This window comes from Anabrus simplex, chromosome 1 (assembly GCF_040414725.1).
Source record: "Anabrus simplex isolate iqAnaSimp1 chromosome 1, ASM4041472v1, whole genome shotgun sequence".
NCBI lineage: Eukaryota > Metazoa > Arthropoda > Insecta > Orthoptera > Tettigoniidae > Anabrus > Anabrus simplex.
In genome coordinates this window covers 1,131,858,631-1,131,881,661 of record NC_090265.1, presented here as the reverse complement: position 1 = coordinate 1,131,881,661, position 23,031 = coordinate 1,131,858,631, and the positions used below count along the sequence as shown (strand labels likewise).

At 42.4% G+C, this 23,031-nt stretch overlaps 1 protein-coding gene across 1 annotated transcript in view; it reads left to right on the top strand.

Annotated features, from left to right (window-relative positions):
* Nucleotides 1-23,031, top strand: part of LOC136858224 (lysine-specific histone demethylase 1A) — a 149,664-nt gene that overhangs the window by 86,712 nt on the left and 39,921 nt on the right. Inside the window, exon 4 of the mRNA XM_067137613.2 lies at nucleotides 13,348-13,552. Coding sequence (XP_066993714.2) covers nucleotides 13,348-13,552 — 205 coding nt within the window. The remainder of the gene's footprint in view (nucleotides 1-13,347; nucleotides 13,553-23,031) is intronic.

Genomic DNA, 23,031 nt, shown 5'->3' with positions numbered 1-23,031 from the left:
GTCTTTGAGATATCTTCATCTGCAGCTAAGTACCATTCCTGCCTTGCTAAGTGCACCGACCACTAATTGGAAGATGGCTTCGACACTAAGACTCCCTATTATGCTCTATCCCATATTTTGGAGATGAGCCCTAAGTCATAGTTAGAAAAACCTCCTTGGGTTATGTGGAGAGGATACTCAATTAATAATCCTTCCAACTTTACTGAAAATGTGCCCTGAAGTTTCATTTCTATCTAGTTTAATACTACCTATTGTCTTAGACTGGTACAAACCGGTCTAGTAGCCGAGCTGTACGTACTTCCTGATGAGAGTGGCTATACATCCCTCATTCAGAAATTCCTAAGTACCACGTCGTGGTAACGAAGTAATTAATGTAGAAGTGATAAACTATCACACTAGTCCACTATGGTACAACCATAAGACAAGTTCTCAGACCTAAAGCGAAATACAAGATAGAAGAATCACGAATCCAGAAGAATAATAACGAATGCAGAAGACGAATGAAGCCAAGAGCTCCAACACGCCCTTTTATAACCTTCTCTGGCTCTAATTACAGGTCGCTACACGTGGTCCAATCAGTTGACACGTCTCTCCCCACTCCAGATATTAGAGTTGATGGGTCCCAACAATGATATCAACTGTTCTTCTATTAGCTCTTTCACTCAGTATCCATGGCAACATGACGCTCCTTTGAAAATATAGGCGGTGATCAGTTTGAATTATTCTGGTCGAAATACGGTAGCTGTCGTTACAACGCTTGAACACGTGCTCGCTTTTCCCAGAATTCGATGTCTAAATTTGTCCTTCCTTCTTCCTCGGTGATGTGGCAAGATAGAGGAAATCTACTGCAAGTTAAATTTAAACGAATGTCGCAAGAATCTAAGTGAATATTAGGATATTCAGCCCTCGTTTACAAGTCGTAGTTACAAAGTAATGAAATGATAGTGAGCAAATGATCAACCATGAATTATAATACAATTACAAACCAAGATAAATAGCATGACGTTAAATTCCTGAATTAATCACACATAATAAAATTAACATAATTACACTGTGACGTCTGGAACTTTACAACATCTCGGCTATTTTGGATTTTTTCACCCCTTCTAGCTCCCTATGCCGATGCCGATGAAGGATGAACTTGGACTTAAACGACATGCGGGGTATTACTATTCATCTCAGCGACCCCGAAAACTATGGATTCGACGATATTTTCGATTATTTTTATATGCCATCCACTCCTCACCTCCACCCGTAGGGGTGGCTTACCCCCATAGTGCTTTTTACCAGACAGTAAGTCATATGTATAGCGGAATATCCCTTGGCGAAGCCTACATTCACTAAGTACCTACTTCGAACACCAGGCCTGTATTCTACTACAGAATTCTTGATTTGACGTTGCCATGGTTACGGCCGATCATTTCTACTTTTTTTGCTATTTGCTTTACGTCGCACCAACACAGATATGTCTTATGGCGATGATGGGATAGGAAAGGCCTAGGAATGGGAAGGAAGCGGCCGTGGCCTTAATTAAGGTACTGCCCCAGCATTTGCCTGGTGTGAAAATGGGAAACCACGGAAAACCATATTCAGGGCTGCCGACAGTGGGGTTCGAACCCACTATCTCCCGATTACTGGATACTGGCCGCACTTAAGCGACTGCAGCTATCGAGCTCGGTGGGTCATTTCTTAATCCGATTCCTAGGGGTAGTGTGGTGCCAATATATCCATAACGGTTGATTTTCAGGCTTTAAAACATGATTTTCTGTCCCTTACCGAGTTTTGTTCTTAGAGGCTTAGAATGAGCTTTGTCTCGTTCTTGTATGACAAATTCGATATTTCGCCTATATTAGCCTAAGTTAATGTTCAAGAGGCTTAAATCTAAGGAATGGAGAGGGCTAATACAATATTTTGTAGACGGCTTTACCCGCAGGGTCCTCAAAGGTAAGTATACAACATTTGGATCAGATTGGAGGAGCGGTAAGCATGTGTATAAGGAACAGACAGACAGACAGACAGACAGACAGACAGACAGACAGACAGTCAGACAGACAGACAGACAGACAGACAGACAGACAGACAGACAGACAGACAGACAGACAGACAGACAGACATTCTGCTTTATATATATGCTAATAACTGTTTTTTCTATACGATGCTCAGAATTAAAAGAAGAATTATATTTCTGTATCAGTCGCTTCAACGGTAAGAAGGAAATGCAATTTTTAATTTCCCGTCAACTATGTATGTATGTATGTATGTATGTATGTATGTATGTATGTATGTATGTATGTATGTATGTATGTATGTGTGTGTATGTATGTATGTATGTATGTATGTATGTATGTATGTATGTATGTATGTATGTATGTATGTATGTATGTATGTATGTATGTATGTATGTATGTATGTATGTATGTATGTATGGACGACCATCACGAGAAAATGACTGAACAGACTTAATGAAATTCGGTATGTAAAGTCTGGTAATAAGGCGCTACGCTTAAGGCTGTAAATAATGTTATTCACGCAGAGTGAAGTTGTAGTTTAGGGAAAGGCTTAACATTTAATTTCTATTTTATTAGTAGTCGTACGGATAAGTACTACATAACAAAAGTTATAAAGAATACCATATATATTCATGAATTAAGACTTCTTTTGTCTAGTCCATATCAAAGCCGAGCCAGAGAAACTGGATGAGCAGAATTTAATGAAAATTGGTATGTATAAAGCCAAGTCATCTCCGTACAGGCCATGGAGGCCCTGGGAGAGGTGGAAGGCAAAGGCTTCCACTCTCCGCAGCATAGGCACATTGTGGGATAGAGTGGTCAGCTCTACGCCCGGCCGCCTTAACCTCCGGGAATTAACCTGGTACTCATTTTTGGTGTAGGCTGAGTGAGGAAATCGGTATGAAAAGTCTGGAAATAAGGCACTACAGTCTAGGTTATAAATAAAGATAGTTTAGGGCAAGGCCTAAAATTGAATTCTCAGAATAATAATATCTATGTTATTAGTGCTCTTATCGATTAATATTACAAAACAAACATTATAGGGAATACAATTTTCGATCATTTGTGTCGTAAACAGTTTTATCGTACCGACTGTGATAACAAAATTCGAGAACTTAGACTTCTGTTGCTTCGGCCATATAAAAGCCGATCATCGCCACCATGTAAATGTTGTTCAGTCGTGTTAACTGGCATGATTGTCTTAAGGTGAAAAACGGCCTGGTCAACATCCCTTATCGGTAAGATCGGGCGAGTTGGCCGTACGATTAGGAGCGCGCAGCTGTGAGCACGCATCCGGGAGATAGTGGGTTCGAACCCCACTGTCGGCAGCCCTGAAGATGGTTTCCCGTGGTTTCCCATTTTCATACCAGGCAAATACTGGAGATGGACTTTAATTAAGGCCACGGCCGCTTCCTTCCCATTCCTAGGCCTTTCCTGTCCCATCGTCGTAATGAGACCTATCTGTGTCGGTGCGGCGTAAAGCACATAGCAAAAAAGAAAAAAAAATAGCCTTATCGATAAGGAAAATTTCGAAGATGATTATCCGAATGAGAAATATCGTGAAGGAACGATCGCTTGAAGAATAAGACAAGAAGGGGTAATTGAACGGGAAAGGACGACTCCCTTCATACTGGATGCCCTAATATCATAGAATCGGAAGAAAAATAAATGTGAAGTCCTACAGTACCGAAATTTCTTAAAATTGATCAACAATAACATTACATTGACTACTGGTTGTTGTGATTTTTTTTTTATCTTCCGCTACCACTCACCTCCCATAGATGGGATTACTGCTGATCCCGACGAGAACAGCCTGCCTGAATATTGGCGGAAAGTCGCTGGACTGTTAGGTAACTTCATTTTTTAACATGCCATTCCTCTGGTTCATACATATTCTGATAACTACTTGTACGCGACACACTGGTTCCTCATAGTATTCCAGCAGTTATTCTATCCCTGCTTTGAGGTGCTTATAGAAATGAACTCTGTGCCCAGTTTACGCAAACGCAATTTTGTAATAAGTTGGAGGATGTACTAAAATGAAATTTTTGGAGAAAAATACTGGCTACTTCAGTTTATTAGTTTATGAGTTTATTAGTTTATTTTAAAGTTTTCACCTGAGAACACTTAAAACATCTACGGCAACTGCAGTGGAATTACCACGTTAATCTAACAAGCTGTCAGGTAAGGTTTCTTTATACTGCACTGTTACCTTAAATATGGAGATTATCGTATAAACTTACAGTAAAACACCGTGAATTAGAAACATATCCGTGTAAAATGGAGCGTTGCAGGAGTCGATCCCACGCCCTGCTTGTTCCGGCCACTGGGTATGAACGCTAGTGGATAGCCTTGTAACATGAAGCTGCGGTACTCCACTTTATTGGTGATCGTAAAGTGAATTGCGAGTTGACTCGACCTGCAGAGGGTAGCCTCTGGGAAGGAGATAAATCTGCGATTGAAATGCGTCATGACATGTATTTACTCAAAGCAAACTTTATTGTAAGTGGAACTGATTTACCGCGAGTTATGTGTCCATGTGAAAAGGTTACGCGCATTTCTGATGCTTCTTTCATACCTGATGGTGGTCGTAAACCCTGCAAAAGGAAGAACAGGTATGCCAACAATGAGAATCGCTGAGTCTTTCAGTCGTAAATAAAATGGTCATCTGTTCCGATTCTGTAGAGATGCGACCTCAGACTGAAAATAGTATCACGTGCCAAGAGTAAATCTTGCATGAAATTGGTATGCAGCAGGACCTGGTCACGGCTGTCGGTTTGCCCTACCCTGCTGTTTTACCTCACAGGAATTGTTAACTCACATGAGTAAGGCGCTCCGATTTTAGTCCCAATGTCGAAGATCGGTAGAAAATATTACTCACCTTTGTGATGTCGATCTGACATGGGGAACTGAGCAGGTCAGAAAACTTTGCTATCGGAATCACGAGTTTTATAACAATCAATTTCTTCTGTGGCCATTTATTGATAGATGCAGTATTTTTTGCCTCTGCCTCTTGGCCAAGATGATACCTAGCCGAGGCTGTGAAGGCGTGGTCAGTTCAGCCGGTAGAATGTGGGCTCGTTACCCCTTCTAAACGAGATTTCTACTTCGGGCCAAGAGGTCCACTGAGCCTGCAACAAAACTGAGTACCAGGTTAATTCCTGGTGGCAAAGGTGGCCGGGCATAAGACTAACCACCATACCCCACTTACTACCGAAATTACGGACTAGGGCATTCATGCCCCATGTGGAGATAACTGAAGCTGAGTCGCTTGGCACATAATGTAGCTCTACTGGTGTCTCAATGTCATTTATGGCTGGAACAGTATGGAAGCTGACGTAGATTGAGTGATGCTGAGTAATATTAATAACTTTGAGAGCACGACTAATATGTCTGGATGCGATGAAAGGTGCTACTCATAGAGTCTTTAGATCCTGTCACCCGATTTATGAGCTATAGTGGTCTATTTTATAGTTTTGAAAAGTAACATTTTATTATTATTCTTAAACTTTTATTTTACTGTAAGTGATTAATTAGTAACCTTTTTAAGCTAAATTATGCCTTTAGATTTTAAATCTTTGAACATTATATCTACCAGTTTTATGCTTTAAATTTGGTTTTAGCTTTTTTTCTAGCTGGGATGTCCTTGATCTTGAGCGAGCCAGGGCAAACGTGAAACACGTTCCGTACATAGCCTGATCAGCGTACTCTCTGACGTACAGTATTTCAGAATTAACTTCATTGGTATTGAATCGTAAATAGACGAGAGTACACCGTAAAATAATTATATTACAAGCAATAAATTAAACGGATGCTTTATTTCCCCTGTTATGAGTCTACATGTTCCGATTACAAGAATCCAAAATCCAATGAATCATATGATAATTGGAAGGAATGGATGCAAAAAGTAGCCTGAAACATTATTGTTGAACTCCGTGGTCGTTAGTGAAGCGTAAAGGAACCCAGCAGCAAAATGTTTCCTTGGCGGACAGTAGTAGGGTAGCACTGAGGAGTGGGAGCTGAGTGTCAGCCCGTCATGGGCATCGTTTAACATCGGATCCCGAGCAATGACCAGGTGAGTACTCCCTTGGCTGCGTGATCGGCTACAGATGCCCCTGATCGGAGTGGGTGGTATTCGGGGGAGAATGTTTTCGGGCATGACTTACAAGAAACGTCAAAAGCCTGTCCAGGATCCCCCCCCCCCCACCCAATTCTTCAAATTTTTTCTCTACGGCGTACAACCTCGTGGGAACATGCACAGCGTGAAATGTTAGGGTCTAGCTTTCCTAGGTTCCTGGTCGCTAACAGAGCCGATGGGCTTAACTTTAAGCTGGTCAAGTCACTTTTGTTCAATAGACACATAGAAGATGTCTACGGCGAACTTGAAGACCTCAAGAAAATGCGCAATGTTAGTTTGTTGCTCAAGACGCGCATTGCAGTTCAGACTGACTGGTTCCTTAAGTGCGACCACTTTGGCGAAATCCCCGCCGGAGTGGAAGACCACAAATCCTTGAATCTGGTTTGCGGAGTCATCTTACACCGCGACCTGATCTTGAACACTGACAATGAGCTTGATGAAAGACATGAAGAACTGTTGCGTGACACACGTTCGGTGCATTACGCGCTAGGTCAACGGTGAAGTTGTTGCCACCGGTGCTTTCATTGCTTACTTCCAGTTGTAAGTATTACCAGAGAAAGTGTAGGTAACAACCTATCGTTGCAGTGAGAGGTTGTACATCCCGCTTACCATGCGGTGCCTTAACTGGCAAAGGTTCGAACACATGGTATCTCGTTCTTCGAATCAGTCTATGTATGGTGAATGTGGAAGAGAAGCACATGGCGCAGAACAATTCACACCTCCGAATAGTTGCACTAACAGTTCTGGTCTTCATTCTTCGCGAGATAGAAACTGTCCTATCTACCTCACGATCAGTGAGAAGAAGATCCTGGAGATGAAGACACTGGATGGTCTTTCATACCAGGAAGCGAGCCGTAAATTTAATTCCTTGAATGTACCCGCCAAACCACTAGACTTTAGCGTAACACAGAGTCTACCAAGTTCGTCGTTTCTTCCAGCAATACCTGTGACGATCGCTGCGCTCAAGGCGACAGTTACTCCTGCGAGCAATGCCGTTAAGAGTAAATCCCCTAAGGTGGGATCCAATCAGCCTTCGGCAAATAAGAAGCTTGTGCCGGCGGAGGCAAGTAAGCCGGCACAGCAGGGGAGGAAGGCCAAGTCTCCTTTCCCCAAGAGATCGCCGGTGGAGACGGCGTCTTCGACTAGAGCGGCAAAGTCTCCTCCCAACTAGCGTTAAACATGAACAAAAGGCGGGAAAGAAGGGAGCCCTTCTTAAGATCTCTTTTACCCCTCCTATAAAAGCGAAAACATGCCCTCAATCTGGGGGGGAGGGGTGTCTGCGTCAGCAGGAGCAATTGCTTTAAAACCTGCGCCCGCCGCTGTAAAGAGTCGATGAAGGACGTCGGGGGGTTCATCTCCATCCTCAGATGGAAGATATTAGTGTTTAGGTTACGAAGCATGTCGCCTCTTACAACCTATAAGTTAACTTTTTCGTAGTCCGCACTATCTCACTGTTACAGTGGAATTAAAAGGGTTATGACTGGCATCTTATGAGCTGCGACAACTCATCAGTCAGCTCGCTGCGAATATGTCTGTATTCAGACGGTCCTCAGATATTTTGGACTATAATCGAAAGAACGGGATTATACTAACATGGCTTACGTTGGCGTTGGCATTTTCACTCGTTCTGACACCTACAGCGAAGCGATTCCACTAAGAGCCCAGCTGGAGGCGTTAGCGTTACGTGTTTCGTTGCCTGTCATAACTACAGTATGTAATGTTTATTTTGCAACAGCCCGGCTCCATGGCTAAATGGTTAGCGTGCCGGTCTTTGGTCTAGAGGGTCCCGGGTTAGATTCCTGGCCGGGTCGGGGATTATAACCTTAATTGGTTTATTCCAGTGGCTCGGGGCCTGGGGGTTTGTGGCGTCTTCATAATTAGAAATCATCTTATCGTCACAGACATGCGGGTCGCCTAATAGGCCGTCTACAAGAATAAAAACTTGCACCAGGCTTCTCCGGAGGTCATATGCCATTATTATTATTATTATTATTATTATTATTATTATTATTATTATTATTATTATTATTATTTTGCAACAGGCCACTATCTGTATATCAATGATGTAATTCATCTTATAGTTCGGCTCCTACCTCCTTTCCTCCTATTAGGTGATTTTAACGCCCGTTATCCAGTATGAGGCTCGGAAGTGTTTGCCCCCAGACGAAGAGATTTCGAGAAGTTGATAGGAAAGCTGGATCTCTGCATTTTGAATACAGGGGAACCAAAACACTTCAGCGGAACCTTCTCTCATATTGACGTTGGTCTGTGTAGCCGTGTGCTCGTTCCTCTGCTTCAGTGGGAAGTACAAGAACGACCTCTGTGACAGTGACCATTTTCCCACTCTTCGTACTTTCTTGAAACACAAATACATCGAGGCTCCTCCCCGATGGAATCTAAACGTGCTGATTGGCCAAAGTTCTCATCACTAGCCTTCTTTAACAACTCGAATAGTCGGAGCGTAGACGATCATATGACATATCCCACAAGTTGCTCTTGCTGATGCTGAAGTGTGCATTGCATTTTTTGCTGGGACTCCTCGACGAAAACCCGTTCCTTGGCGGAACGAAGGAATTGCATCAGTTATAAAACAGTGACGTCGCGCTCATAAACGCTGAGAATTGAACCAGGTTCTTCGGACCAAAGGGAAGCATTCTGTCGATTTAGCCACAAAGCTAAGAACTTTTAATTTCCTAAACCTGAGGCTACCATCTCCATTGATTAGGTGTTGATTATTGACAGTAGCTGTCCAACTCCGTGCCTAAATGGTTAGCGTGCTGTCCTTTGGTCACAGGGGTCCCGGGTTCAATTCCCGACAGGGTCGGGAATCTTAAACAAAATTGTTTCATTTCGTTGCCACGGGGACTGGGTGTATGTGTCGTCTTCATCATCATTTCATCCTCATCACGACGCACAGGTCGCCTACGGGTGTCAAATCAAAAGATCTGCATCTGGTGAGCCGAACTTGTCCTCGGACACTCCCGGCACTAAAAGCCATACGCCATTTCATTTCATTGACAGTAGCAGAGGCCAGGACAGTAGCTTGTGAAACAGCCTTGATAACACAGCATGCTTCTCCATTGGCTATTGGCTGCCGTTCAAAATGCTTAAGACTTGAGGTTCACTAAACCAACCATCGAAAAGGGGTAACCTAAGTCTAGTGGTGGGCCACCTCTTGATTCAGCTGCGCCACTGGTAAACACAGAAGGAAGCGACATCCTTGCAAGGCTCCTTAGCTTCCAGCTAGTTCTTCCGTCCGGTCTAGTGCATTTAGGACAGTTGGAAATTGTACGTCGTAATAAAGGATCCTCATAAAACCTTTGCAAAAACAATAACTGTATCTATTTATAACAATAAGTGCAAAGGCCTCCTTTTCATATGGCTCAGTGAGTTCAGTCGCTGTCCTTCTGAGTCCGAGTTCGCAGTTTCAAATCCCTGCTTGGATCAATGGGCATTGAAAGGGAGTTGTAATGGCAACAGCTCCGTGTCGTTGGCTTCTGGCACGTTAAACAAAAGTAAAGATTGTACATACGTATTTTAGCCAACTTTTCAATACTAATATTAAACTAAACAAGCTATATAATTTACTTGGAACTAGTTTCGACGCTGATGAGCGTCATCTTCTGACAAATATGACAACAGGCAATCGTAAATAAACGTACCATCATTATATCAATGCACATATAAACACTCTTAATATGGGACTTATGATGCCTCTAAAAGTATCTGGAGAGAACTTCAAATAATTACAATTTCAAATCTTGAAATCACGATTAGAGCGACACTTAACGCAATATAACTCTTTTCACTCAAGTTAGAACTTTGAAAGTCCTGAGTTCAACTTAGAACCGTAAGATTCTCAAATAAATAAATAAAAAGTCTTGTCATAAATGAAATGTTATACAAAGGTCGAACCACAAATAGAGTTTCTCTGTAAATATGACAGTCTCAATTAGAACGACACTTTAACATAAGATAATTATTTAACTCAAAATGGAATCTTAAAAGTCCTGAGTTCTACTTAGAGTAGAAAGATTCACAATTTAAATACAAGGTCTTGTCACAATTGATCAGAAGTACAAAGGATGAAACATGTATGAAGTTCCTCTATAAACATTAAAATTATTCAAAGAATAATTATGATATATATTCCTTCGTTGCATTAATGATATAAAATGCCGCTTCTGTATAGCTCATCACATGACCATCATTACGCGTAAAATAAAATTATCGTATTTATCCTAAACCAGAATATTGTATGTTTAATCAAACTATTTATTCTTGCATTTATTTCACTTGTATTCGGAATATATGAAATGCTGCAGTTATGTTGGGAAGGGAAAAATAGGTGTAGACAAGGGCGTATCCAGAGGTGGGCGGGTGGGGGTGTGTGTACAAGGAGTCCAGACACCCCACGAGTTTTAACGAATGCACTTTTATTAAGCATTTTATATATAACTAGCTGATGTACCCGTGCTTCGCTACGGAATTCTACATTGTATACAGAATTCTAGGTTAGGTAGTGTACACGTTGTGAGCAGGATTGTATTAAATTGCATAACTCTTGACGTTACCCTAGAAATGCGACGGGGAAGTCACCAAACGTCTTTTCTCATATGAAGACTAGGTTGGGGAATTTTCATGGTAATGGTAGGCCCGCTTACCTACCATCAGTCACAATCAGGTTGGGGAGTTTTCATTACAGTGGCAGACACTCACTCTCCACCTGCCTTTGTACGTCCTCAGAAAGACTGTCTTAGTGGTTTTCCCAACTGAAATGAACACAGGTCATTACAATTACGACGGTAGGAATGGCGCGATTAAAAGCAATGATTTCATATGAAATACTCGATCAAATGAAAACTACACATTTTCTCACTTTTAGCGAAGAGTACTACGCTGCCGATCTAACAGTCCAAAGTTCCAGAGCTGGAATGAACAAGCCGCAGACAGCCATGGTCCGTGAACACTCTTCGTCTTTTTTTTTCGGCGGGAGGAGTGGGGAGGGGTCGAATAGTGGAGAGTCCCAAAGCAAAAATATGCCCTTTTACTAATCTGTTTACTAGGAGTATCCGATGAGTCGGAAAATCTCAATTCGCTACATTGGCGGCGGACAATTTAATCTGACTTGGAGGCAAATTTTTCCTCCAACCCAGAGGAGAAACCCCCTCTGCATTGCTAATTTTGAATAAAATGAATGTAGAATTTAATGACAGTAAATAGGAAGAAGCTTTTCTTAGAAACGGCACTTTTCAACGTTAAATTTTGAGTTATTTAATGAATTGTGGTGCTATAATTTGGGATAGGCCAAAATTGTAATTCTAGACCATTTCATACTACTACTACTACTACTACTACTACTACTACTACTACTACTACTTCTAAGTGAGCCTCAGCCTTAAGTGTACACACTGCTCATTCAAAACAGCACGTCAGAGTAGAGATCGAATACCTGGAATACTATGATGAACCAGTGGGTTACGTACCAGCGGCATCAGAGAATGTATGAATCAGAGTAATGACATGCTAAAGAAGAAAGTTTTCTAACTCCCCAGCTGTTTGCCGCCAATATTCAGTCAGGCTGTTATATTCAGTACGCAGCAGTAATCCCAACTATCGGAGTTGAGTGGCTGCATAAGAGACAACGAACATCATAACAAACAATGGTCAATGGAATACTATTGTTGATCAAAGTTATGCGCTTTCGATATTGTAAGCCTTCACGTTTAGTTTTCTTCCGACTCTGAAATACCACTCTTATCATAGTCGGTACGGTAAAACTGAATAAAACATAAATGATCGGAAATTGTATTCTGTATAACTTTTGTTATGTAGTACTTTTCGATACGACCAATACCATAGGTACTGTATTTAAAAATTAAATTTTAGGCGCCTTCCCCTAAACTACCATTTTACTCTGCTTGAATAAAGCGATTTACAGCCTAGATTGTAGTGGCTCATCTCCGGACTTCACATACCGACTTACATTAAATTATCTTCAGTAGTTTTCTCGTGACGCGTGTACAGACAGACAGACAGACAGACAGACAGACAGACAGACAGACAGACAGACAGACAGACAGACAGACAGACAGACAGACAGACAGACAGACAGACATTATGGAAAAGTAAAAAGTGCATTTCCTTGTTTCTGTGGACATAACCGATACAGAAAATCTATTCTTTTCAAATTCTGAGCAATATACAGACTAAACTCTTATTATATATATTGATGTTTATTATTATTAGCTTCCGGAATCCGCACGAATCCACCACTCTTGCTAGGAGCCAAGGACACTCATTTCCTTATTAGGTATTCCATACCAACTGAACTTTCTGGAAGTTTGGACACCCACCAAAATAAAATTCCGGATGAGGACGTACCGTAATGCCCCTCCCCCCCCCCCCCCCGCTGTTCCGAATATCACCCTAGCCATCTCCATAGTGTGTTGGAGACGGTTGCCCACTAATACTGTACATTCCCTTTCACTTCCATTTTGAACTGACAGGCCGAACTGTGGGAGTTCTACCTGTTCAATCTCTTCGCCTCACACATAGAGAAGGAACTGTTAGGTCGTCATCTTTAGTCCGCCCTGTAATCTGGTTGAGTGTAGATGTACACAGGTTTTCATGGGGAAAATGTCATTAGTAGATGAATTGCTTTGCATATGCAGCGATTGCATGCATCTTAAAAGAAGAAAGGAAACTATACAGAGTGTGGAGAAAAGCGTGGTTGATCCGGAATAATTCCATCCACATAAATTTGTTGCAAGAGCTACTAGTGTACCCAAAATATCTACTCAATGATTTACGCATGAATAAATTCAGATAACGTTTTTTTAACCTCGTGGCCATAATTGCAACGCAATATTTCACTATCCACGTGGAAACTAGACTGACTGAGCACTGGACGTGCCGGTCGGCCGTGATATTCCCATACACGTCCCTGCCTGGCGCCACGTCCTGAAGTTAGAACCGACGGAATTCTCACAGTCCAAACGATTGGCCGGCCGGCCGGCCTCACCATACACGTCAGTTTTACCTGTCTGTCTTCAATTGTTCAAGCTGACCGGAAGGCGAAACTGTACGTGTATGGAGCCCCTTAGACAATAATTCTCTGCAGATCATCACCACTCCTTAGTGAGATGTAAGAATCATTTGATGTACGAAGGTATTCAGTAATTTCTTCAACATTTTCAGCCCAAGGAGACAGTTGTGACACGCTGGCGAGCTGACCCCTGGTCGCGTGGTTCCTATTCCTTCGTTGCCGTTGGCTCCTCCGGAAGTGACTACGACATCCTGGCCGCCCCGGTCACACCGCAGCCAACTGGTGCTCAGCAGCCGCCCCCGAATGGATCTACCAATCAGGCTGCTAACCAGCCACCTCCAAGACTCTTCTTTGCAGGTAAGACAAACCTGTCAGTTCAGTTCAGTTATTCAGTTGTTCCATATCCTGAACATGCGAGTAATGTATAATCCTGTTTCACGGATCTTTTAGAGAGTGAAAAAAAAAAATCAATCAACCTTGTGCTTTTATGAGGTAATTAATGTAATGATCATAACAACGGGACCTCAGTTTTTTCGTAAAATCTGAACCACAGGGTTGTGACATGTTTCCTTTCGATAATCTCAATTGCTTCGACTGAAATTGGAGCCGTGACCGGCTTGGTGAGAACTCAGTCATTTCACTCCGCCCATACGCCCGTAAAGGTCATAAAGGAGAAAGTAAACAAGGCTCTGAGAAAGGAACTTGCTTACAGATATTTTTTTAAATGATGTCGGGGTTCACGTCGAATTTCTGCACCTGATAAATTCCAGATTGTTTTTTTATTATTGTGAACTGCGAGAAAATTACATCGTACGAAAATAAAATAATGTGTATGCAATTTCTTCAGAAGAAATGGCACTCCTTTGCTGCCACAAACTTAGACTTTACGTATTCGTCTTTCATTCTTTTTCCTTCACCCTCTTGTTTTCTCGTGTACAGTTGCACCACAAGTTCAAGCAACGCTTGTTTGTGTCTTTTTCCTTTTTTTATTTTTTAAGTATACCGTTCACTGAAGAGATGCTGGTGGGCATAGACAGAAGTATAAATTAATGCAGTCCTTTCCAAGTGGATAGCCACCGTGGCTGCCCTGTGCACCCCCAGGTACTCAGGGCTGAGAGGTGCAGCGGCGAAGCCATCGAACCCCGCATGGGGAGGCGGGATACCGATCTCTGAAAGGGAGGCTCGCGTTGTGCGGGAGAGTGAGATGTATGGACAGTATATTTTATAAAAACATAAGCTCTTAAAGTCTTCAGGTTTTTTTCAATCGTGAACTTACCACTTACCAGCGTTTCGCCCCAGTGTAGCAGTGGGCTCATCAGTTGGATTGCTACACCTTTACAACACGCTGGCGCTAGTGCGCCGTTGAGACACCATTACAAGCCTCTTGTGTAGGACAATACAGTGACGGTGCACTAGGGGAAGCATGTGCCTCCACTTGTATAAATGCCTGCCTTTGGCCTGTATAATAAAATAAGGCTTCAAGAAGGAGACCATAGTTTAATTTCATCGATTGAAAATGTTAAGAACATCAGCTCTTAAAGTTTTTAGGCATTTTCAGTAGTGAAATTACCAGCGTTTCGCCCCAGTGTAGCAGTGGGCTCATCTGTTGGAATGCTACAACTTTCCAAGATGCTGGCGCCAATACGCCGTTTATATCTGTTTGCCGGTTAGGTCATCAGCCCAGAGGATCGTTGGGTGCTCATATAATACCACAAAACAAAAAACAAAAAAACGGATGGCAGTGCCAATGAGACGTACTAGGCAAATGAAGCATTTTGAATACATTAAATTCTCGAGAAGTACTTGTCCGATTTTCGAAATAATCATGGTGTTCAAATTTGTAATGTTTGTTTGTTTAATATTGGCAGTAGAAAACAGTGTAGTTCTGTTTAAAAAGCTAAGTTAGTACCATTATCTCAGAAGATATTGTAACTCCAACTATGAGCCCCTTGTTACCATTACTGAAAGCGAAAACAATTTGTCAATATGTCTAACGGCTCACGAGTTATTTGAGCAGAATAACCTTGTATATTAGAATATATTTTGAAAATTGTTATCGTCTATGACGGTTAGGGCTTTATAATAAACTTCTCAGGGAATGCCTGATGCTGCTTCTAACGCAACATCGGGCAAATATGACCTAATTTTATTCTTATTTTGGTACATGACAGAAAATACGTGTTCGCAAAAATAATTTTTGTGCCAGTACGTGGATACGCAGCGACTCTTTTTGTTCCAAGTTCTTACAAATTACAAGTACGCCGCCTAGAATGTTCCAATACTTTATTTTCAAAATTATGTTACATTGGAGCCTTATCAGTTCTCTTTAAATCTGACTGGAGCCTGCATAAAATGTATAAAAAGTAGTCTCATAAAAATGTTTAATTGGGGCAACATTTCTTCAGTATTTTTGAACCGATTGTCGAATTGTTTGTGTAATCGTTTGAAGACTTCACTCTAACAAGTTTCATGCTCTAAAGACTGTAATTCTTCAATATTTTTCTCTTGTAATTACATTTTGATCGATAAATGTTCAGTATTAAAAGCAATAATTCTGTCCGAAATAACACTGTTTCTACCTTACGCAGAAACATTGATAGGTATTAGCCTACTCAAATGATTTGTAACGTCGGCCTAAGAAGGCAAGATTGCGAGCCAGCCGCAGCGATGGTGTTCAGCCCTAGGCGGAGTGGATGTGATTATTGTTGTAAGAGGAAGTACAACCATCCTCTATATAACATTAATCAGAGGGAAAAAATGGCACAGATCCGACACTTCGAAAAATGAAGGTATCGGCCAAAGAAGCTGAGGGTCACAAAGGGCGTGAAACTGAAAAACTAATACCATCGGTGTCGGACAAGAACAAGAGTTGACCAAGGTAGGTCAGATAGGACAAATGAGAATGAAGAGTCCGGCAAAAGTAAGTGGAAGCAATACCAGAACTCAGCTAAGGGTCTCGTGGCCGCTAACCCAAGTTCCCAAGTAAGAGCCCCTGGGGCTCCTTTTAGTCGCCTCTTACGACAGGCAGGGGACGTTATTCTTCCGCCCTACCCACAGGGGTTACCCTTAGGCGGACACGAGGCAGCGTCAGGGCCGCCTGGCCCTAAAACGCTGAGTTGGAATGACTTGAATTAATGCACGATATTACTATTCATTTGAAAATAGTTTGGTGAATTCGATAATTATTGATAATTGTTGTCACCTCATGGAGCATTCTGCAGAGTCCTATTTTCGGGAGGAGATGAGACCAAAATTCCACATTGCGGTAGATAAGAAGTATTCCTTTTCAACCGAACAAGTGGCTGCGCTGCTTGGGTCACGTAACTGTCAGCTTGGATTCGGGAAGTACTGACTTCGAACCCCACTGTCGGCAACCCTGAATATGATTTTCCGTGGTTTCCCATTTTCATATTAGACAAATGCTAGGGCTGTACCTTAAATAAGGCCACGGCCGCTTCCTTTCCACACCTAGCTCTTTCCTATTCCATGATCGGCGTATAACGTATGTCGATGCGACGTAAAGCAAATTCTAAAAAAAGAACTATTCCTTATCACAGTGCACGTTTCAAATATTGACATCGCGTATTCAAACCCGGCAGAGGGAGTCCGATTTCTGAAGGGCACAAAAAGAAACATTCAGTACTCGATCTCAAATTTCACATCTCACATCTCACCTTTGATGTTCACCCGACAAAAATAAAAACTCAGCCATAGACCTCCTTGATTTATACCGTGTAACGTCGTCCTTATTGAGGCATCGTGTTCTGTAAAACCTATTGTTGAGTAAGGCGTGTTTCAGGACGACGTCACTGGGTGTAAAACGCACTAAGCATAGGATATGAAGCATCACGTAAGTGGTGGAGCGTCAAGTATGCTTATCTCGCGAACGGTTCGATTGCAACCTTATGTTCACTAAGGCGTTTTTGCTCCTCATATCATGTATGTTCCACCGTTTCGGCTTGTGATACACCCTGCATATATATTTTTTTGCTATTTGTTTTTTACGTCGCACCGACACAAATATGTCTTATGGCGACGATGGGATAGGAAAGGCCTAGGAATGGGAAGGAATTGGCCGTGGCCTTAATTAAGGTACAGCCCCAGCATTTGCCTGGTGAGAAAATGGGAAACCACGGAAAACCATCTTCAGGGCTGCCGACAGTGGGGTTCGAACCCCTGCATATATTAAATAGCCTATGCTCCTGGTAAATACCTTCATCACCAGGGGCGGCCGTACCTTATGTGCTGAAGTGCTGCAGCACATTGCCTATTGGAAAAATAAGTTTTAAAATATTATCTACAATCAAATACAGTGCATTGAAAAAGACGTCAGCCAAAGAATAGGAAGAATAGGAACTCCCCTCAAAACTAGGTAACTACTGGTGCGCTCCACGCCGCGTGCTGTGCGATCACAGCTCAGCAAGAATTTCTAAGCTTTTAGCCAGAAACCAGGAACCCTGCCATTTACGCATGCGTGCCGATCTTTCCGATACAAAGAGAATGTGTTCCGATAGACTGTGGAAACAACAGCCAAGACATCACTTCACAGCAATTCTTCCGTCGACCACAGAGAGGCAGCACTTGCGCTAGTCACACTTGCATTACGACCGATATGAGAACGTGGCAGCTGACACCCTCTTGACTCAGCGGTGATATTTAAGAGGGGATAGCTCAAAGCAAACCAGAAAACAAAATACTGTACAGCTGTTCCCGCCAGGTCTTTTAATACCAAAGAGGATAGAATACTACCAACTTGCCTATTCCATAGCCACATTTGTAAATCGATGAACTATAAAAATTGTACTTTTTATGCTGTCAAAATAACGACGTGATATTGTGATTTTCTTTAGTTAAAAAGGTCTAGTTTATATATGTCACTATAAAAACATAACATGTAATTTTGCATTACGACGTTGCTGGTTTTATTTCAATGATATTGGTAACAATGGAAAGTTCTGTTTTTGCGCGCTCACAGCAAGTGTTTTAGTTCGTGAATATTTTGCCATTGCAGGTGTTATTGTGTGTTTAATTATGTAGTTTTATAGTTCCTTTTATGAGGAATGTGTATATGTGTTGGGATTGTTTGCGTGTTTGTTCATTGTAGAAAACTCAGTGGAGAGCCTCTTGAAAAACACATACTGGTATGTTTCTAAATATTTTTATTTTTTGGAGTGCGGATGGGTTACTGCACACAACTGATTTTCTGCACCAGCCGCCACTGTATATCAACTTTATATCTGTTTCCTTCAGATATTCAGGGGATTGTCCAAGATAATTCTCTGGATTGACTATGTAACACCCAACCTTGAAAAGATAGCTGTCGTCTAGTGTGCTCCATTCTCCTTACCGCCCAATAGTTGTTGAGCGTTATTCTACGGCCAACCGTGCGAACGTGTTCCGTAGATCCGTGCATGTGCTTGTATGGATGATGATAGCTGCACGTCATAGATCACTTGGAGCTCTAATGAAGGTGTCGCCCAGTGTGTGTGGGTGTGTAGAGATCACACAGCGCTGACAGCTTTTGCCTTCGCATATCTCCTTGTCTCAACCATTGAATGCAACTGCTTTGAAATATTGTCTGTAATGAATAGAGGTATCGTGACTAAAAGAGCTGAATATAGAGTAAGGCGTCTCAAGTCCTGGTGTGGACAGCTAAAAGACTGATTTCTGGCACTTGAGTTCGTGGAGCTGTGCCCGGTCAGAGACGAAGGACGTTTTTTATAATGTACTGACGGATTATGTTAATACAGTTGATTTTTGACGATTTACCTCAAATACGGTTTTCTATCAGAGGTATGTTGGTATGTTGAGTCATACCTTGCAGTCTGTAATATTGTCACACCACGAAAGAGTTATACCGAGTGGTCCACCCGCACCTTCTGTTTTTTATATTATATTTTTGGAGATACCCAATCCAGATGCCTTTGCTGGCAGGACCTAATGTTCTCAGAGCACTATGTCTTATGGTATAGGCTAGAGCAATTTTGTTACTTTCATTCATCTGTCTCTGTCTTATCCTTGGCTTTGATAATATGAAAGTGACTGAGGTATGAGCGATGCTAGTAATGCCATTCCTTGTGCAGCCAGTCCCTGCTATGAATGGTATGAAAATGTTGTTCATAGGGTCAGTCGGTGCATGCATTTCAGTGGGCTTGGCAGACTGATATGTAATAGCAACTTCTGGCTCGGTGAGGAAAGCAACGGGAAACTACCTCACTCCTCATTTCCCTAGTACGCCTTTTCAGTGATGCCTAGGTCATCTATGACAGCTGATGGCAGAGCTGTTGAGGATCCAACCAGTCTTAGAGCTGAAGACTGAACATACATACATACATACATACATACATACATACATACATACATACATACATACCCAGTCCAGCTAACTCATATGTAGCCAAACTAAGAACATTCGTACCTGATCCTATATTGCCTCAGTACTAGTATAACTATGACATGAAATGGCGTATGGCTTTTAGTGCCGGGTGTGTCCGAATATATGTTCGACTCGCTAGGTGCAGGTCTTTTGATTTGAAGGCCGTAGGCGACCTGCGCGTCGTGATGAGGATGAAATGATGATGAAGACGACACATACACCCAGCCCTCAAGCCAGCGAAATTAACCAATGTTGGTTAAAATTTCCGACCCTGCCGGGAATCGAGCCCGGGATCCCTGTGACCAAAGGCCACCACGCTAACCATTTAGCCATGCAGCCGGACATTACAGCTATACCGTTAAGTTCATGCTCGAGAATATAGATGAAATCATTAGCGCCAATATTATTTCAGTGACGTAAGCTATAATGAATGGCTAAATCGATCTCAGCTACGAATAACGCTACCTTACGTTTGGACGAGAAGTGTCTTAGGACAACGAACAGTTTTCAAGCTGCCAGAAAACAGGTTCAATTACTAGGCTGGTATCGGTTTTTTTTTTTTTTCGCTTTACGTCGTTTATTGCGGATGTGATATGGCCATATACATACTTGTTCCAACGAGTAAATTCTTTCTTTGATCCTGAGCAGTGACCCCACAGGAAGAAGTCAAGTGGCGCAAGATCGAGTGATCTGGCGGGCATGAAAATGGTTCCGGACCATTACTGATCCGTGAGGTGGGGCTCCGTCTATTAAAACCACATTCGTAAACGGTCGAGCCAGGGCACGTTCTCCAGCAACTGTGAGAGTTCTTTTGAAGAAAATGAAGGTAGAGTGCTCCCTCAGACAGCCGACGAAGAAATATGGTTCCATCAGGTAGTCGCCCAAGATCCCACACCAGACATTTACTCCCCACTGCGCGTCCTGTTTTTTCCAGGGGATTCTTCACGCGCCAATAGTGTATATTGTGCCGATTCACAATGTCATTGTTGTGAAATCGTGATTCTTTTGAAAATAGGAATCTTGATTTTTAAAAAAGCTGCATCATCGGTCACATTGCGTAGCCCACCCAGTGGTCATAATCGTTAGGGGAGATGGTGGTATACAATTTCTAATCATTAGATTGCGTGCCAAACCATGTATGGTCCGACACCGTGGTTAGCCGGTTCGAGTCCTATTGGTCGAAAATATTTCATTATCAGAATGTTGACTGGCGGGGTAGGGGAGATGGTGGTATACAATTTCTAATCATTAGGTTGCGTGCCAAAAGCATGGATTAAATTCCAAACCTCTCCGCAGTGCTCATATGGGGTGAGGGCATATGGCGCTGTTGATGACTCGTCCGTCGGATGGGGACGTAAAGCCTTAAACAGACCCCTTGGTGCTACTCGACAGGAGTAGGTTATGTAGCGACACCGGATTACACGCTCTCCCTTCCTACTATATGTCACGTCATGCATTTCATCTCATCTCGTCTGATAAGGTTGACGTCATGAAGGGCATCCGGTCGTAAACATTCGCTACAAAGATTAATTTCACTTCATACTTGACTTCGTAGAGAAACGAGACAAGGGTCAGACGTGCATTGGTTACACTGTGTAATGTCCATTGACAAAATGTTATTTTCAAGAATCGAAATCATGTCCATGGTGCAGTTGGTGTGACTGCAGATAGTTCGGGTGAGATGTAGGCCTATTGATGGGCAGTATTCGCATGACAGACGAGCGGCTGATGGCCGTTGGTCTGTCGTGCAAGTGTCCGTGTACTAAAATGAGGATTACTCCGGACAGCGTCTGTAAGAGCCTCTTCATTTGAACCAGACGTTACAGGAGCAGCTCTGATGGCGAGTAGCCTGCCAAGTGTCCCCAGCCAGTTGACCGCAATTTTACTTCAAGGTTTCAGAACGTATTTGTTAGTCGGTAATTTTTTGTCAGGAAACCGCTCGTGATACAGGCGTTGCGACTCGAATGCATTCTGCCTTGTTTCTCTATAAATTAGCAACATACTAACTTACTCGTCTCTGGAATACATCGTTCTGAATGTCCGGCTCCATGGCTAAATGGTTAGCGTGTTGGCCTTTGGTCACAGGGGTCCCGGGTTCGATTCCCGACAGGGTCGGTAATTTTAACCATCACTGGTTAATTTCGCTGGCACGGGGACTGGGTGTATGTGTCGTCTTCATCATCATTTCATCCTCATTCCGACGCCTACGGGCGTCAAATCAAAAGACCTGCAACTGGCGAGCCGAAATTGTTATCGGACACTCCCGGTACTAAAAGCCATACGCCATTTCATTTCATCGTGGTGAATGAATAAGTACTGTGATCTGTTGTGGTAGGTGTGGATAAGCATTGTATCCCCATTACAATGGGGCATAATCTGTCGTTAAAAAAGAAAATGCATAAGGTTGGATTCAAACCACTACACTATCGATTCTCAGACACCGCAGGCGACGGCACATTACCGACTCAGCCAAAAACACAAAGACACATGATATTCGCTGGAAGTGTAGTACTAAACTACGGCAAGTTAATATCCGTTTTCAATCATGCTTTACGTCATGCATTTAAGTTTGTACATTATAAGTCACGTGGCTTGTAAATAATTTGGTCATATTGTGCGCTTGACATCTCTAACATAGTTCCACATTGCAAAATGGGTATTTTATTCTTCTTCCTGGCCTATTTCCAATTACAGTACTTAGGATCGGCACTATATGTGAATTAAGCCAGATGTTACGGCTGGATGCCTTTCCTAACGCCAAGCTATGTTTTGAGATTCATACACTATTGCGTGTTTCTTCAGTATGATGTATTGTATGTAAATGAAGATGTGAAGACGAACATAGAAACCTAGCCCATGTGCTACAGAAATTAACCAGACGCGGTTAAAATCCCCGACTCGGCCGGGAATCGAAACTAGGGCCGTCAAACCGAAGACAACTATGCTGACCATTAGACCAGAGACTCCCAAGGGCCTTTTCTCTTCCCCTTTAAATTGCATTTTTTTAACCTCTTTAAACCACATCAATCTTTTCGTTTGGATTTCTTCATCCCCCCCCCCTCTCTCTCTCTCTCTCTCTCTTGTTCTTGATCTTGTCCTTTCTCGTCGAGCCTAGCATACTGGCTCTGCAGGAACTTGCTTTACTTTCTCTGCCTCAGTGCCAAAGTTTCTGGTCCATAAACAGTGTCATGGAAATGTGTACGGACACTTTATAAACGTAGATTGTCCTCTGTCTTTATACATATAGTAAGCAGATCAGGATGACCTAAGACAGCTACACTGCCCGAGGATAAAGATATCAAAGATGATTCTGAAAGGTAAGGCAAACCGCACAGCTTTCCTGAACTGCGCGCAGACATGAATAGACGTTTTAGTCAAGTAATCCACAATTTCATTACAACTCCAACAGGGTGGTTTGATATTTTGTGTAGTCTAAAACACTGCTCTGCGACCAGCATAA